General features: G+C 46.2%; 1 protein-coding gene across 1 annotated transcript in view; it reads right to left on the bottom strand.

Annotated features, from left to right (window-relative positions):
• LOC148509082 (B-cell receptor CD22-like) overlaps positions 1-18,471 on the bottom strand; it is a 57,718-nt gene that overhangs the window by 31,674 nt on the left and 7,573 nt on the right. Inside the window, exon 4 of the mRNA XM_088443621.1 lies at positions 11,144-11,407. Within this exon, the coding sequence (XP_088299747.1) occupies positions 11,144-11,407 (264 nt within the window). The remainder of the gene's footprint in view (positions 1-11,143; positions 11,408-18,471) is intronic.

Genomic DNA, 18,471 nt, shown 5'->3' with positions numbered 1-18,471 from the left:
CACAGGTGGAAAGCTTAATTAGGAGAATGACTCATAGAAGCAGTAAGCAGTAGGTACAAGAACAAACCTGTAGAATGGAATCCTAGCAATATAGGAACACAGGAGAGATTGGGTTTCACTGTAGATTGGAGGGCTGAAGGTCACAGCAGCGCTGATACGTGGAAGCAGAGAGTAGTTGCAGATTGCAGAGAGATCCCATAATTACTAAGACACAGGAATCATCAATGTTGTTGATCTGGCAGTGAGTTAGTGAACAGGAAGAACTTATATAGGAGCTGCAGGTCACAGATTGGCCGCATAGTCAGCTGAGGTAAAGAAGCTAACAGATTGTAAGAGATATGGTCATCTGATGAGAGTCAAGATGGCTGCACCCATTCTTAGCTGGGCCTAGTCACACAGTCAACTTGAAACAAAGGCAAATCAGGGAGTGACATGCCCAGGGTGATCCAGGAGACATGGCTTGCACAGAGAACCACAGGGCATGTCTGGATCCCATATGAATAGGGAGAGCTGATCCAGAGGAGCAGAGCGTGTGACACTGATGGCTCTCTCACTGTCACCATTTTGTTCTGGTGTATACAGTAAGCAATGTTAACTGATGCTAGATGTAATTTTCTTTTCTGTACTTGGCAAGTTCCCTATTCTCGTATTCTCCACCTTTATCAGATCTTAGAACTTTCAGCTTCTGACCTGTTTGGTTCTCAACAAGATTCTTGTACACTTTTATGTTACTTGTTACTTCACTTTTGTTTTTCAAGAGATAAACATGTGTTATCCTAGTAGCATTGTTTATGAGTGTCATGAAGTAATGCCTGCCACTCATGGATTCAACCTCCACTGGCTCACACACAACAGTATGTATTAGCTCCAATTGCACTTGTGTTGTGAATGTGAATTTAGGAAAGGTGTAACGTGGTGATAGGTATGATTTACTACAGGAAAACCAGCACCAGTGAAGATCCTGACTGCGCTAAAGGTAAGTATAAACTAACCTAACCCCCCCCTAACCCTTCCATAGGGGTGCCTAACCCTAACCTCCCCCCAATTGCCTAACCCTAACCCCCCTCTAAGTGCCTAAATCTAACCCCGTCTTCCCCACTGTCTAAACCCAACCCTTCTGGGGGGTGCCTAATCCTAACCTCCCCCCTGGGGGTGCCTAACCCTAACCCTCCCTTCCCCTAGCCTAACCCTAACCCTCTCGGGGTGGTGCCTAACTCTAAGACCCCCCCAGGAGCCCCTAACCTAACCCTCCTCCCCTCGCGGCTGTCGGCGCCCGGGTTACCTTCGATCGGGATGCCGGGCTCCAGGCTCCCGGCATAGGTAAAATGACAGGCGTCGGGATTTTGACGCCTGTCATAAGACCCTTGCTGGGATTAGACAGTTGGGTTGCTGAAGGTCAGCATTTAGAACATCAGCATCCCGACTGCATACCGTAACATGTCTACTTACCATTCACACAGCTCTCACATGCTGGTCTTTCAGGGTTGTCAGGAGAAAGGGAAGGTCCAAAGGATCAAAACAAAACTCTATATCGAGAGCACACTTATAGCAATTATAAAGTAAAAAAAATTAAAAACATAACTTTTATTATCAACTACTAAATGTAAAATAGAGATTAGGCACGCAGTCTCACTGCTATAGTATGCTAATCCATTGCGATCACCTTGCCATCGCAGCACAACATAAGGACTCCCACCTTACCTTACACACATCTGTAATACTTAGCAAAACTGCATGTAACCATTGGTAACATCGAGCACCATCACAGCCTTGCACAAGGTTACTCAGAAATTGCTAACTTTCCAGTACTCAGCGAGACCTCAGGCTCCATATATAGCATCTCAGTGGATAATTAATGCTTGGCCCTGCAATGGCGTTCAAACGCAATGGCACGTCTGCATATCGCCGACCTCCAAACCCCCATGACCACCCCCAAATGGTACTTCATGACAATCTCTCTGCGATGGGTCTGCGTAGTCTCTGCGATCGCAGTCCTGTTTGCAGTGGCTGGTTTGCTCACTGCGATTCATACACATGCACAGTATGAAACAATCGGGCGATTGCGTGCGTATTTGCAGTTGTGATACTCGCTGAATCAGGCCCTGTGTTAATTATGATAAAGCCCACAGCCAATAGGAGGATTGGACAGTGGTGCATGGTGACGAGCGATTTTTATTGGCATGATACAAATCTTCTTTTATATTTTATTATTATTAAAATAATAATTTATACACAGTAGCGTACACATGTTCTGCAGCACTTTACAGAATATTTGGCCATTCACATCAGTTCCTGCTAGAGATGTGCGGTTTGGTTCTCCAGAAATCCGAATCTACTCGAATTTTGTGAATCCAGGTAAATCCAAGTCGCAGTTCTAATCTCCTGATGACATCCGGGCAAATCTGGGTCACGCTTCTGATATTTTTGCGGATCAGAATTTGGATTTTGAATCCGAATTTCGGGTTTGGATTGCATAAATTACATGATTTTAGTTGTTTTTAAAACTTTTTATCTATTTTTTTATTTACAAAATCAAGATCCAAAACCAAAACACTTGAGGGTGGTTTGCAAACCAAATCCAGATCCAAAACCGTAAAGGAGATACAGATCCAAAACCAAAACATGGGGGTGGGCGCACATCCCTAGTTCCTGCCCCAGTGGAGCTTACAATCTATATAACCTACCAGTATAATTTTGCAGTGTAGGAGGGGGAACCAGAGCAGCTGGGGGAAACTCAATCAAGCACAGGGAGAATATACAATATCCACATAGTAAGGACCGTGGTGGATTTCGTATCCACAACCTCATTGCTTTGAGGGAGTAATACTAACCATTACACCGTCTGTGCTGCCACAGAACTAAGCACACATGTTCATCAGTGGTTCTGCTCCACCAGGTAACTGACCCTATAATAGAGTAACAATGTACAGATGTGTCCTTGCTCATCTAGGGGTAAATTTACGAAGTTACGAGTTACGAATAATAGCGTCTGGCTGAGATTGCATTTCTGTGAGAGATCCCTTGATTGTAAAAACACAGAGATTACTGAAGGCTACTCTTTGCCAATCAGTGGCCGTTGTCATAGCAACTTTACATACAGTATAGTGGTCCGTGGGCTCCTGGCAAAGTGTTTTTTTTTTTATATCTGAAGACCGGATTCTACATGGACAAGAGGATCGATGAGCAACAGGGAGTAGGTAAGTATATAGTGTGAGTGTGGGTGTGGGTAAGTGACTGTGGGAATGTGCAATAAAAGTGTTTTAACATTCGGTGTTTGTGTACTGTAATTATTTAAAAAAATGTTCACAGTGAAAGTACAGGTGCAGGTATCCTGCTGGCACTTGTGGTTCTACAAGACAGGGCAGCCTAGCTTGGACTTGTAGTCCTACTGTGATAAACAAAAGTTTTACTATCATTAATACATTACTCCTGCGCCCACTACCTCCAGGGGTGCAGGGAAGAGCCCTGGGCATCACCCTAAGCCCTGGGGTATCCTTGGGAGGGGGGATGCTCTTATATGAAAGGACCCACAATTTCCAAAATATTCCAGGGCTGGGGTTACCAGTTTGGGGTTTGGAGAATGCTTTGGCATGGGGGACCCCACACAATGTGTCCTATTTGCTGCAGCATTACCCTTGGATAGTAGAGCCCGGTGCTGGTTAATTGAAATATGGGGGAATACCACAGAATCGGTATGATATCCCGGCTGCTGCATGGTCGGGGGTTTGAATCCCGGCAGCCCAACAAAACAGCAGAGCCCGGCAGCGGAAGCGCAACAGTGCTGGAAATCCTGATCGTGGTAAGGAAAGTATTAACTAATCTAACCTAACCCTAACCCTCCTTAGGGGTGCCTAACCCTAACCTCCCCTGTGCCTAACCCTAATCCCCCCTCTAAGTGCCTAACCCTACCCCCCCTTCCCCGCTGCCTAAACCCAAGTCTCCCGGGGGGGTGCCTAACCCTAAGTCCCCCCCGGGGGTGCCTAACCCTAACCCTCCCTCCCCCTAGCCTAACCCTAACCCCCCGGGGGGTGCCTAAACCTAAGTCCACTCCGGGTGCCCTAAACCTAACCCTCCCCCCCGCGGCTGTCCGGTCGTGACACCCAGCATCCCTTCGACCGGGATGCCGGGCGCCGGTCTCCTGGCATTGGGGAAATGACAGGCGTCTAGATATAGATGCCGGTCATTTATTCCACTCCGGGATAAAGCAGTCGGGGAGCCGGCTGTTGGGAATCCGGCAACTGTCTTCCCGATTGTATACCAACCCCACAATATTTTCCCCACATTTTACAAGAAGCAGAAAAGGCTTAAAAGTCTGGTGCTGGTTTTGATTTTGAGGGGGGGGGGATATTGGGACACCGCACATTTTTTTATTTTTAAATATAACTCTTTCTTTACCCTATAACACACAGACGCCTGCATAGATCACACTGATCTGTGCAGTGCTTCTGCTAAACATGCTGCTTCACTTGTATTCATTCAAATCCAAATATGACTGAACTCGCACACCTGCAACCTTGATTTCATACACCATTGGAAATATGACGCCCAGCGTGTTAAAAACTTGGACAGACACTATTATTAATACAGTAAACCTCTATCCTCAATACACCACAAGACGTTAAATGGTGTCTATTACTGTGTGCAGCGCCACCTTATTTTATATATACAAGATTCTAGATGCCTGATGCAAGTGAGCCACCAGTTCCCGTGCAACTCTACTATATTCGGGTATCTTTTTTTATGACAATGTATCTTTGACTCAATGAGGTGTGATTAGTATGCACCAGTAGACTGCACTGATTAATTTGATATGTGATACTTGTATATTGTTCTCGAAGTACAATAGAACTTGGCATGGAAAAAATCTACGACCGCTGCATTGTAGCATCATGTACAGATTCAGAGACACAGATATACAAGTGTCGCAAGTCAAATGAATCAGCATAGTCTCCTGTTGCATCCGATTTACATCACATTGCGACTATGATGCATTTTCAGCCTAAAAAAATCCCAGAAACGGTGCTCAGATCAGAGAAGATGGGGTTAATTATCTAAAGGAGCAGCTATCTTAAGTGGGAACTGCAATCCACTAAAAAGCAAACAAAGGGAAAAAAAATGGAAAGATAGACAATCATACAGTATATTTACATTTATTCAACATACAAATAAATAGATAAAAACAGAAACAAAGATACCGATTTGAAAAAGATAATGACAATGTTGCAATTCTAGAACATACATCACAATAATAGCCAGCCTAGCTGAATAGGTAAATGCAAGTAGCTTATTCTGGCGTGGTTATACAGGTTCAAAAGACCCAAATTCTCAATGTATATGTCCAGAATGATTTTGGTCCCAAGGAACAAGTTACACCTAAACAAGTGGTCCAAGTCTGATTAAGGAACCAAGGGCCCAACTTGGCAGAGTACGTTAGTTCACTGCTGAACGCAGATTTCAGATGTTCCAGAATCTGCGCAGGTACCTGACCCAGTATCGGACTGGGGCATGAAGGGCCCACCGGGGGATTGCAGTGATAAGGGCCCATACTTAGGGGTGTGGCCAGCCTCCAGAGGGGATCTGGGCCCCTTTAAATATATACATATATACACATAGTAAATCTGGGCCCCTTTAAATAAATATATATATATATATATATATATATATTAAATACGCTAGTGAATGCTTGATAATGTACCAGATTAATAGCAGCAATACATTGTAGAAAATACACAATAGTCCTGTGCAGTATAATTCAAGTGCACAGTCTGGAACCTGATCCCTAAAGAAGGGGGTGGGCACTCAGGCACTGGGGCCCACCGGGGGTTTCCCCTGTACCCCTGTGGGTCAGTCCGACCCTGAGCAGACCCATTCTGGCCATGTGCAGAATGGGTCTGCGAGCCCACATGTAAACTGGCAGCAAACTGTCAGTGATTGTGGGCGAGGAGGGGGTGGCGATGTCACCCCGTTGTGAGGGAGGGAAGAAGCCTGGATCTAAGTCAGCTTTCGGAGATTTCCTGGCCTCTTCCACTAAACTGTGGTGGCCGGCTGCAGAACCCCATGGGTCACCGCAGCCAGCTGATGGTATGCAGATTATCCTAGGCTGCGTTGGTCAATGCAGCTCGGATAAGTAATACACAGGAGGCGTGATGCCTCCTGCTGCATTACCATAGCTGCAACAATCGCAGTTGCAAAGCTGCCTGCATGCAGTTCTGCAATTACGATCCTTGCAAAATCAAGCACCAAGGCTCAGTTAACAAATAAGGATCGCAGGGTCTGTAATTTGACTGTGTGATAAATAGCAATCTAACCACATCAATTTAGGCTCCGTAGATCATATAGCCAGTTACTCCACTGCATAGCGTGTAATGTATTTACCGCCTAGACCAGAGCTCCTGCAGTAATATTGCAGGCGGATGGTAAAACGTCTTAAGGGCCTCCCAGACTGCTGCAACAGCGTGATCTCTTTCCAAAGCAGACACTACAAGTGGGACAGTTTCAGTATATGCTAACTCAGTTTGTGCTTTAGGAAAGCCAACTGTTTTTGGTTTATGCTAGTACTGTATCTTTAAAATGTAAGATGAATCTTTTTGGACAACAAGAACTGCTGTAACATCTTTATATGGTGTGATACCCCCAAGGGGAAGAGACTTTTTTAAGACTAATTGAGCAATAAACATCTTGCCTTTACAATGATTGCATCTGAATACCATGACAACAGAATTGCGCTAAACACTATTCCATTCTCCAGCTGTTCTGGATTAAGCCCAGGTGCCTCCAAGCTCAAGTCCTCTGCAAGCTACCGTGCAGAGCCTTGTCCATTGTGAGGGAGCAGCCAACACCAATCAGGAGGTGTGGCCTCAGCTAATCGATGCATACACAGCAGCAAGCGGTTCCAGGGCAGGTGGAAGGACCTGGCGGTAGTGGCAATGTTACATGCCCACTGCGCAGTGGGAGGAGTTAGTAACAGGCGGTTTTTGACAGTAAGTGGGATTCCCTGATACCCCAATATACAGTGAGGATCAAGCCTAATCAGTGATTGGGTAAAGAATTGAGGGCATCCGGTCACAGGGGTTGTTTGGAGCAACTGCAACAATGATGAGTGAGGACACATCTGTATAATTCCAGTTCATAGTCTGGAACCTGATCCCTAGAGGAGAGGACAGGGCCCTCAGGCAGTGGAGCTCACTGGGAATTTTCCCTATACCCCTGTGGGCCAGTCTGACTTTGGTAAAAAGCTATTTTGCCAGTGAAATGAGACTATTCCTAGGTAGTTAGCAAAAGATTATAGAGTATTCTAAAGGATGTCAGTCAACGAATTACTCACAATAACATACTGTAAGGCAAATGCATATCCTTGTACACAATCACTTTAGCTAAGCATACTGTAGGTATTCTACAGGACAACACACAGTTTGCATAGGGGGCCGATGTGGGGATGGAAGCAAAATAAGCAACATTTCTAAGCACATTCAAAACTAGCACAGTTTCCCTCATACACAGAGTGGTCTATAATAGTAGCAAGTGGGCCTGGTTATGGTAGACACACAATAACAAAACTTTTAAAAAAATATATAAATTCAGTAGAAACAAGTCAAAAAAAGATTACGTATAATCAATAATGTCTGAATGATAAAGAAATCATGAATACATATTATCAGAGTACCCCCAAAAAGCCAATTAGAAGTAGTTTGCAACCATCATCATCATTATCATCTGTCTTGACCTGGCCCTGACTACCCACAAATTTGTTTTCCTTGGTGTTAACTACACAGGCAGGTTAGCAAAAAATAGTACTGTTTGGCTTATATTACATCGCTCCTGTCACACGAGATGCACTTTCACCTGCTGGAGAAAAGCACTATATAAAAAAATTATTATTATTATTATTATTATTAAATGACATCATACTCCCTCTGCGACTAAATGTTAGGATCCGCGGGTAGCGGTTCATCTTGGTTTCAGATCCCAGCAATAGTTGTGACTGGGACTGCATCTAATCCTGTTTTGTCTGTGTACAGGTAATAGCCTGTCATTCCTGCCTGTCTGTGTGCTAATCTCATGTGCTCACTAAACAAATAGCTGTCTGTGGCCCTCATTCAGAGCCGTACGCTCTGAGCAGAGCGCACGCTCTGAATGAGGGCCGGGCTCCATTTTCATGGAGCGTCCTCCAGGACGCTCGTATAGCTGTGGGTCACCACCCACAGGCTATACGAGCGTGCATTGTGATGGTAGCGATGGTCGAGACCATCGCGACCATCGAATTTGCGAGCCGGAGCCTGCGGTTGAGGTTTTCAACCGCAAGCTCCGGAGTGATTTTGGCTCTATCAGTGCCAAAATCACTCCCACTGAATCACTAGTGATGTCAGTGGGCTGGCTTCTGACGGGAGGCGTTCCCGTGGGAACGCCCCCGTCAGGGAGGCACGCCCACCAAAGGGGGCGTGCTGTCAATCAACATTGACAGCACGCCCCCTTTAATCGGACACAACGAGCAAAGGACTTTCCTTCGCTCGTCGCGTCTGGCGCATGCGCACGACGGAGCTCCCTCCATCGTGCGCATGCTCAGTCCATAACATCGACCCACTTGCGAGCGGACTGCCGCTCGCGAGTGGGTCTGAATCAGGCCCTGTGTGCAGAGCAGGTGCACACATGCCTTTCATTGGGAATTGCTCTCTCCAGGAATTGGTTCTGATTAGACCCTGCTTCCTTTAAGTTACAGCCAGCCCTGCACTCAGTTTCGGTAATACCGCTTTTACACCTTTTTACACCACTCGAAGGTTGAAACAGGAATTTAGCCGGCGCCAACCCAGGATATTTCCGACTCGGCCTCGTTCACACCAGAGCCGGGTCTGCATTGACCTGTCTCTTCCAGCGTGGATGTGGACGCTTGGCGATGATGTCATCTCTAAGCGCCACTGAAGCCGGGCCAATCAGCAGGCATGCGGCGCGCTCCATCGTGACCCGGAGCACGCTGTTCACACTACAGGGTTTCGCGGGTTATTCACGTGTTAAACCCTACAAGTTACCTGGGTTGGATTGATTGGTCACTTGACCCGGCGATCCAACCCTCTCCCCTTTTACACCAAGGAGCTACCCTGGTTAACCCTGCAATAACCAGAGTTTTAGCTCCGGTGTTTAAGGGGTATTATACTGTCTGACATGTTATGTTAAAGCACACATCCACTAGATGATTTAATTGAGCGATTGAATGATAATCATTTGCACATCATTGCACATCGTTTAAATAAATGTCTAAACAACCAGCAATGCGCGCTCCCGCTGGTCAGTTAGACATTTATCATCGGGCAAATATGTTGCACAACCTGACTAAATCGTCAGGTTCTGCATGTTTGCAGATGATTGATGTGCCTACACTGAACGTTCAGTGTAGGCACATCACAGACTGACAAACGACTGCATAATTACAATGTTGTAATCGTGCAGTCGTTTTCATGTCTTTAAGTGGATGTGTGCCTTTAGTTGGTCTGTCCTCAGAAGTCTGACTCCCAGCTGGGCTTCCTAGTTCTACAGTTTTGTATCCTGAACCTGTCAGTATCCAGCCCAGAGGCATTTCCATTACACAACCTGTCAAGTCTTGTCTGTTTTGTTCCAGCAATTCTGCCTGCAGTATTCTCCACCTCACTGCCTCCAGCCTGTTTTTCTGCTGCATTAGAGTACACCTGTCTGCCATCTTGTTCCTGCACCTCCGCCTGCAAGGCCGCATCAAGCTGTGTCAGTTTAATCCTAGCTGATCCATCTGCAGTGTTCTCCAACTCGCTGCCTCCAGCTGGTGTTCCTGCATATCGGCCTGGAAGGCTGTATCAAACTCTGTTTGTACCACCACGGCTCAGTAGCCACACTCCAGCTGTCCAAGCCGCATCATGGCATGTAAGGCCACATTGAACTTTGTCTGTTTCATCATAATGGCTCATTAGCAGCATCCCGGCTGTCTAAGCTGCATCACGGACCACAAGGCAGCATTGTTCTCTGTATCATCACGGCTCACTAGCCACACCCTGGCTCTCAAAGCCACATCTCAGCTCACCAGCCACACCTCGGCTCTCAAAGCCACATATCGGCTCACTAGCCGCACCTCGGCTCTCAAAGCCCCATCTCGGCTCAGAAGCCGCACCTCGGCTCTCAAAGCCCCTTCTCGGCTCACTAGCCGTACCTTTGCTCTCAAAGCCCCATTTTGGCTCACTAGCCGTACCTCGGCTCTCAAAGCCACATCTCAGCTCACTAGCACCTTGAACTGTGTTTGTACCACTGCCAGTGTTTTTGCCTTACTATTGTTTCTTGTCTGTGTCTTGTTTGTCCAGTCCTTGATCATATCTTGCCTGTCTTGCCCTTGTCTGTACCTAGCCAGTCCTGTCTCATCCAGTACAATTTGTTATCCTGCTATACCACAGTCCTGGTCACTCCTGCTCTGCAGCAATTAGGTTGTCATTCCCTGTCTGACTAGTAGTCCTGTGGTCTCATCTCCGTATGAGAACTGTAACACTAAACTAGACAACTGATTGACAAGCACACTTCTAGATGATAATTCAGGCCCTAGTTATACAATTAGATAGCGGCATCATAAAGTGAAAAATATAATAAATGGTTAAATGAAAAAGATGCCAATATTTAACAAACAAAATACTACAAAACAAGTAATACTACATATATTCTAATTACACATTACATATTTAAATCAGTGGCATCCCTCCCCATGGTGTCACCTGATGCGGGGAGGGTTGCTGTGCTTGCGGGTCAGCCGCACGCCTCTGGAAAGGGTTATGCAGCTTGCAGACAAAGGGTGTGTCCATGCAGGAAGGGGTGTGGCCTAGCTGCTCAAACCTTGTAGTCCCAAATCCTGTGCTTTTTACTGGGGTGGTCCGCGGGGGGGTGGGGTAATGCAGGAGGTGCAGACAGCCCTGTGTGCTGTGCTGGCTCCCTCACAGTGTTAGGAGCCAAGTGCTGCACTTAGTACTACAGTGCTGCACCCAGCTCCTGTCATTGAGGGGGAGTCGGCACCTTAGTGCTACCCCTCAGAGGGTGACACCCAGGTGCGACCTGTACCCCCCGCATCCCTCTTATGGTGCTACTGTTTTTAATAGATAACATATACTGAATATCTATGTAAGTGCTGATTGTGTATACGTACATTGCACAGGAATCTCAGTTAGCGCTGAATCTCCGCTGCCAACTTCATTTATCGCAGTACAGGAATAGGGTTCAGTGTCCCAGGTCACGTTTCTTTTTGTAATGAACATTCCTCTGTTTTGTAATTTCCTTTTATTCTTCCCTTTGTACCATCTATATTTTGATGCAGGAGGGTTGGAGTTGCTGCTGCATGATAAAGTCACATCACTTCCTTCTATTAATTCTTGGCTTCCTACGAGGGAGACAGTCACAGCTTTGGGTGGATCTGTGAACAAAAAAAATATTTTTATTTAATGCTCTGTAAAATGGAAAATGCCCTGTAATCAGCGCTTTACCAACTGTAGAAAAGTCATTATGAAGTTACGTGAATTAAAGAAATATGTTTGTCCTTTTTTTTTCATTCATTATTCTTTAACCCTCACTTTAAATTTCACACTAGTGTGATGCCATGGGGCGGTTCTGCTGGGTTGGCCTGGGGGGTCCCGTGCCCTATATTTGTTCCATGGGAGTGTTAGGGACCTGCCTGATAGAGGTCACCTGGACACGGTGGGCAGGTCCATAACTATGGGCATTATTATGCAAAGTACCTCTTTGATGCTATTTAGCACTTATATTATTAGGTTCAGCATGGTTAGAGTGTGCACTTGCATTTGTCTCTTTATGCTTGCAGCACTACTAGTCTCAGCAGGTAGCACCACACATTGAGCATAGGGGGTGCAATCTAGGGCCCCTCCCCCTATGTATTTTGTACTGTGTGTATGTATGTACACTGGAAGGACAAGACTCCTCCCACCTTGATTAGCACCCCTCTCACCTGGGTGTTTTTAATTAGCAAGGAGTCCTTGCACTCTAAGACTGCACATCTTATGAGGAACACTGTGGGTAAGACCTATTTATATATACAATGTAATACAGAGAGCTCTCTCTCATACAGATCCCACTACTACTGTACTTAGGGCCTGATTCAGACCCACTCGCAAGCGGCTGTCCGCTCGCAAGTGGGTGGATGTTGTGCACTGCGCATGCGCACGACGGCGGGAGCTCCATCGTGTGCATGCGCCAGACGCGATGAGCGAAGGACTTTCCTTCGCTCGTTGTGTCTGATCAAAGGGGGCGTGCTGTCGATGTTGATTGACAGCACGCCCCCTTTGGTGGGCGTGCCGGGGGCGTGCCTCCCTGACGGGGGCGTTCCCAAGGGAACGCCTCCCGTCAGAAGCCGGCCCACTGACATCACTAGTGATGTCAGAGGGAGTGATTTTGGCTCTGATAGAGCTAAAATCACTCAGGGCCTTGCGGTTGAAAAACTCAACCGCAGGCTCCGGCTCGCAGTGGCGATGGTCGCGATGGTCAAGACCATCGCGGCCATCAAACTGCACGCTCGTATAGGCTGTGGGTGGTGACCCATAGCTATACGAGCGTCCAGGAGGACGCTCCATAATTATGGAGGGCGGCCCTCATTCAGAGCGTGCGCTCTGCTCAGAGTGTATGGCTCTGAATGAGGGCCTTAGTGTGCAAGGTTGGAACAGCATCACCATTGTCATAAGTTTGCGATGCAACGCTATTTTGTGCTTCAAACGCGCAGTCAGCTTTGAACACAGAGCGCCCTCTCACAGTCAGAAACCACTCTCAGACACAGTCTAAGAGACGTAGCTATCATGTGTAAGGCCGAGACGCATCTATGTTGTCGTATGTTTGCGTTTTGCGCTTTGGGCGCACAGTTTGTGATAAAGAGCCCTGTCTATCATTCTATACAGTCCATTCACTACCAGTTTCTGCAATTATGAAATCACTATTCTGTGGTGCTAAATTCAACGGCACCGTCAGTTTTTAATATACAGTACAGGCACATTCATAGTGGCACACTAGTTGTCCTAGCAGACGGGGGATGGTGTCCTTGGCATTGGTCACTATTCGTAACATTTTTCAGGACACTAGGGCAGAGCTGACTGCTTACAGTAAATGGATTAACAAAGCATCCTTTATTATGGTAATGAGAGGCTCTTGCTTACTTTGGGGGAAGGGACCTGATGCACTGTGTATGACTCTCGGCCCACTGGGCATGCGCCAGAAATCCCATCGCAACCCTCCTACTGGGCATGCGCCCACCAGAGATGGAAATTCAACAGCATACTGACTGCAGTAATACAGCCAACTGTGCATGCTCAGTGATGGCATAGAGCTACATGGCGTATGGCTTGGCGCCACAGATCCCATTGTAACCCCTCCATTTCTAATCCATCGCAGATGGCTGAAAGCCACCATAGCGCCAACCGTGTAATACAGAGAGCTCTCTCTCATACAGATTCCACTACTATCGTACTTAGTGTGCAAGGTTGGAACAGCATCACCATTGTCATAAGTTTGCGATGCAACGCTATTTTGCGCTTCAAATGCAGACAGCTTTGAACACAGAGCGCTCTCTCACAGTCAGAAACCAATCTCAGACACAGTCCAAGAGACGTAGCTATCGTGTGTAAGGCCGTGACGCATCTACTTTGTCGCATGTTTGCGTTTTGCGCTTTGGGCGCATAGTTTGTGATACAGAGCCCTCTCTTGGTGCTAAAGATCCCATTGTAACTCCTCCACTTGGCATGCGCATGAAATCCCATTGCAAACCCTCGAAGCAGACAGCCACCACAGCGCAGACATTGACAAAAGTTTTGCACTATTTAAACGCACAATCAGTTTGTAATGTCTTACTTTTAAGCAGTCTTTTAAACAAAAACACTACAGTATTACAGTACAACACTACTAAAGTAGTTTTACTATAATGTCCAGAGCAGACAGTGACAATTAAAAAAAATATACGGTACAGTATATTCTTTTCCAGGGATCGAACCCGGGACCATAATTCTACCAAAGTGATCACCTAACCACTAGCCCACACGACAGCTATAGTGAACCGCACAGAGCGGCCTCATCCTTGTGCACTCCTCCCGCTGCTGTTTTTAATTAAAAAAAAAAATTGTCATACTGTAATTCATCCCATCTCAGTGAAAGCTGTGCATGCATCTCATTAATCTACAGTATAGGTTATACCGTGACAACAACTCGGGCAACTTCTCTACTGTTCAGTTACTGCACCTTACCGTATGTACCGTACAATTCTGTATGTGCAGTGATTTGCATCCTGTTATAAGATCTTACTGTGCGGTACACTACTGTACTGTATTGTACATTATGTGACATTAAAAATACAGTATTGGTTGTGCGAACATGCAAATGCTGTGAATGTGAATGTGATATCCATCCAATTTACTGTAAGTTTAACAGTATGGCATTCAGTACAAGGCATTCAGTAAAATTACAACAGTGGAGCACTCGCCACCCAGCGGTTAAGCACTGTATTACATGCAATAACAAAAGTGGAGCACTCGCCACCCAGTGGTTAAGCACTGTATTACATGCCGTAGCATATCCTTCGTTGAAGAATACCACGGTATTCCACAAGTCCATGGCACGACTCAGAGGCCTGCACGCCACACCACAAGTCCATGGCGCGACTCACGCCACGCCATGAGCAACAAAATAGCTGGGCAGTTCTGTCTATATATATATATATATATATATATATGCGCTGTGTCAGTTTTGGGACTGGTATTGGGGTGTGGGGCTCTCTGGGCTGGTGTGGCTGGACTGCTTCATGGCATCATAATGCAAACTTTTTCACTTTAGTTTGTTTTTTATATATGAAGCACTTTATACACTTTTTATTATAACCTCCTACTTATGTGATGCTTTCTTTTTTATTATTCTTTAACCCTCACTTTAAATCTCACACTAGTGTGACATGGGGCGGTTCTGCTGGGTTGGTCTGGGGGGTCCCGTGCCCTATATTTGTTCCATGGGAGTGTTAGGGACCTGCCTGATAGAGGTCAGCTGGACGCGGTGGGCAGGTCCATAATTATGGGCATTATTATGCAAAGAACCTCTTTGATGCTATTTAGCACTTATATTATTAGGTTCAGCATGGTTAGAGTCTGCACCTGCATTTGTCTTTATTTACTAGAAATTACAGAAAATGTTTTTTACTGGTTTCAGGAAACTTAAAAATGAGTGAGAGAAAATAAAATTAAATATGTATAAGCATCTAAATAAACATTCACATACTGTACTTATTCAATACTCCTGGACACCCTGCTCAAAATTGTTAGGAATATGTCAAGTAATGCTGCATTTTTCATTTTTTTTCGATCCATGTTCAGTACCTGGAGCAGCCCAGAAGCATAAATTAGTTTTTTCTACATAAAGAGATACAGAACACAGGGCCAGATTCAGAGACGTACGCTAATGCGATCGCAGCTGCGATTTTGCACGAAACGCAGCTGCAAAAATATTCTAATATTAGCAGAGATCACCTGAGCAAAAAGACACCCAGTGCTGCCTACCTACCTTCATGCGATGAAGCATACCTATGTAAACATCGGTAACATCGAAGCACACATTGGCAGCCATTTTACCCTTCTTGCAGGTCTGACCAGCCGCAGCCTTGGGTGCTCTTCAGACATGCAATCACAGTGGCTAATTTATGCAAGCTCATCTAACGGTGTTTAAATGAGCAGGCACGTCTACATTTTTTTGACCACTCCCCATTAACACCCCTAAATGCTGACAGTCTGCCAATCACTTAGCGATGGATTCCTCTGTGCGTCCATCATCGCAATGCGATCATAGCGCACATGCTCACTCACAGCTTTGTGCCTCTGCAAAATAAAATATTTTCTAATTTCTTTCATATCCACCCAATTATCCAACCCAGTCACCTCTTTGCCACCTTTAACTCCCTCCCCATGCCATCTTACCTCTTTGCCCTAGACCTGACGACTCATACAACCACCAAAATAAATTACATTCACTGTGGAAACTCTTCATTGCAGACTCAAATTCTGCCTCCTACCTGTGAGGTTTTGGTTTTGTTGTGGGCCTGGGGTGGTAACAGGAGCAGACACTGAAGCAGCTTTAAAAATAAATGTGGAGTTTTTAATGAGTGGCTTACCAGACATGAATGTGGCAAAACAGTAAGTCCGGGTTTAGCACTAAAGTGCACTTGGGAACTGTAGTGATGCAATGGGAAAAAGTCCAGGTAGTGATAACATAAGGCAGTCCAGTATTCCAGGTTTTGTGAGGCTGAAATGAAAGTGCAGGCTGAAGAAAATAATGTCCAGAGGAATGCAAGTGGAGGCAAGGTGCAGGGTAACAGCTGACGCAGGTACTCAGGCAAGGGAGAGGTAATAGAGGAGGCAGGAGAAGCCAGCAGGCTGGAACAGGCAGGGTGAAGCAGGCTAGGTAATGATCCCAACAGACAGGTGAACAAGCACAGGAACTCTCTCAGCTCTTGCTGAGAAACATGTTGCACTGGCAATGAAAGGAAGCTCTGCACTCCCTTAAATACCCAGTGCCGCACTGTGACAGGCTAGAGAGAGCATGTGACACACCAGGATAGGACAACCAGGTCACATGTCCGGAGGCAAGATGGCGGCGCCCATGCCAGAATGGAACAGAAACACCACCAGGCCTAACCAGACCAGAGTGACAGTATGCCCGCACAGGACTACGCACAGACAATGCACCCCACCAGACACCAGCGCCACCACCAGACGCTCCTCGCCATAGCATCCCCCCAGGTATTACCTGCAGGCCGGCATGCCAAGGAACCCTGGTCATGACAGTACCCCCCCTTATGGGTGGTCTCAGGACACTCACCAGGCTTTTCAGGATGGACAGCATGAAATTTCCTGATGAGTGCGGGAACATGGATATCCCAGGTATCAGTCAAACAGCGTTCTTCCAGGCCATAACCCTTCCAGTCCAGAAGGTACTGTAGTCGACCCCTACAGACTTGAGAATCCAGAACCTGGGATACTTCGAACTCCACACCTCTTTCAGTCTGGATGCGAGGGGGAACAGGGAGAACTTTAAGGAATTTTTTAGGATTAAGGGTTTCAGTAAGGAAATGTGGAAGGAGTTGGGGACAATTAAGTATGAGAGTAGCTGAAGGTGATAAGCCACAGGGTTGATTACTTCAGTGACAGGGATGGGTCCGATGAAACATGGGGCAAACTTCATGGAAGGTACTCTGAGCCGTAGGTTCCAGGGGAATAACCAAACCTGTTCTCCAACTTGCATGCAAGGTACGTTCCTTCACTTCTTATCTGCCTGAAGTTTGTAGTGAGAGGACGCTTTCTCCAAATCAGTACACACTTGAGCCCATATTGATGCAAATCTCCGTACAGTATCTTCCACTGATGGCACATCAAAAACAGGCAGACTTTGAAACTCAGGTACTCGAGGATGGAGACCGTAAACAACCTGGAATGGAGATTGGTTTGTGGAAGAGTGATAGGAGGCATTATGCACAAATTCAGCCCAGGGCAGCAAATCGGACCAATTGTTCTGCTTCACTTGCTGAACAGAACATAGAGCTCTCTAAAATCTTGCCAAAAAATTGAGCACCCCGGTCTGAGACTATTTCAGCAGGAAGTCCGTGAAGACGGGAATGTGTGCTGGACGAACAGATGAGCTAAATCCGAAGCAATAGGCAGTTTCTTTAGAGGTACATAATGGACCATTTTCGAAAATCAGTCAACCACTACCCAGATGGTAGTGTAACCCTGAGAACTTGGCAAATTAGTTACAAAGTCCATGGAGAGATGCGCCCATGGACGTGATGGAATAGGCAGGGGCAACAACTCACCAGCTGGGGCTTGACTTGAAGATTTGTGTTTAGCGCATGAAGTACATGAAGAAATAAATTCCAACACATCAGTGTTCATCGATGGCCACCAGTAGGCTCTCTTTAAAAATTCCAGAGTCTTCCGAGCACCAGAATGACCCATGAAGCATGAGGAGTGAGCCCATGTGAGAAGCTGCTTCCTTAACTTTGGGGCCACAAAGGTTTTCCTGGTAGGAGGTTGTAACTGTATGGTGGCAAACACCCTTTACTCCAGTACGGGGGTACTGCGTAGAATTTCAGAATTGTTTTCACAGGAGGGGGATCTAGACAGAGCATCTGCTTTCTGGTTAAGTGCTCCAGAACGGAAAGTCAGAGTGAACTGGAAACGTGCGAAGAGTATTCCCCATCAGGCCAGACGAGGACTCACACACTGGATGTTCTTGAGGAAGAGGAGGTTCCTATGATCGGTGAAGACAGTGAAAGGAAACTTAGCCCCTTCCAACAGGTATCTCCATTCCTTTTGCGCCAATTTCACTGCTAAGAGTTCTTGTTCTCCTATAGCATAGTTCCTTTCAGCAGGAGAAAATTTATTGGAAAAGAAACCACAAGGGTGAACTCGGTTATCTTCATAATGCTGGGACAGAACAGCTCCCACT

Source organism: Taudactylus pleione, unplaced genomic scaffold (genome assembly GCF_031769625.1).
Source record: "Taudactylus pleione unplaced genomic scaffold, aTauple2 ptg000332l, whole genome shotgun sequence".
Lineage (NCBI taxonomy): Eukaryota > Metazoa > Chordata > Amphibia > Anura > Myobatrachidae > Taudactylus > Taudactylus pleione.
This window is presented reverse-complemented; position numbering and strand designations above follow the sequence as displayed.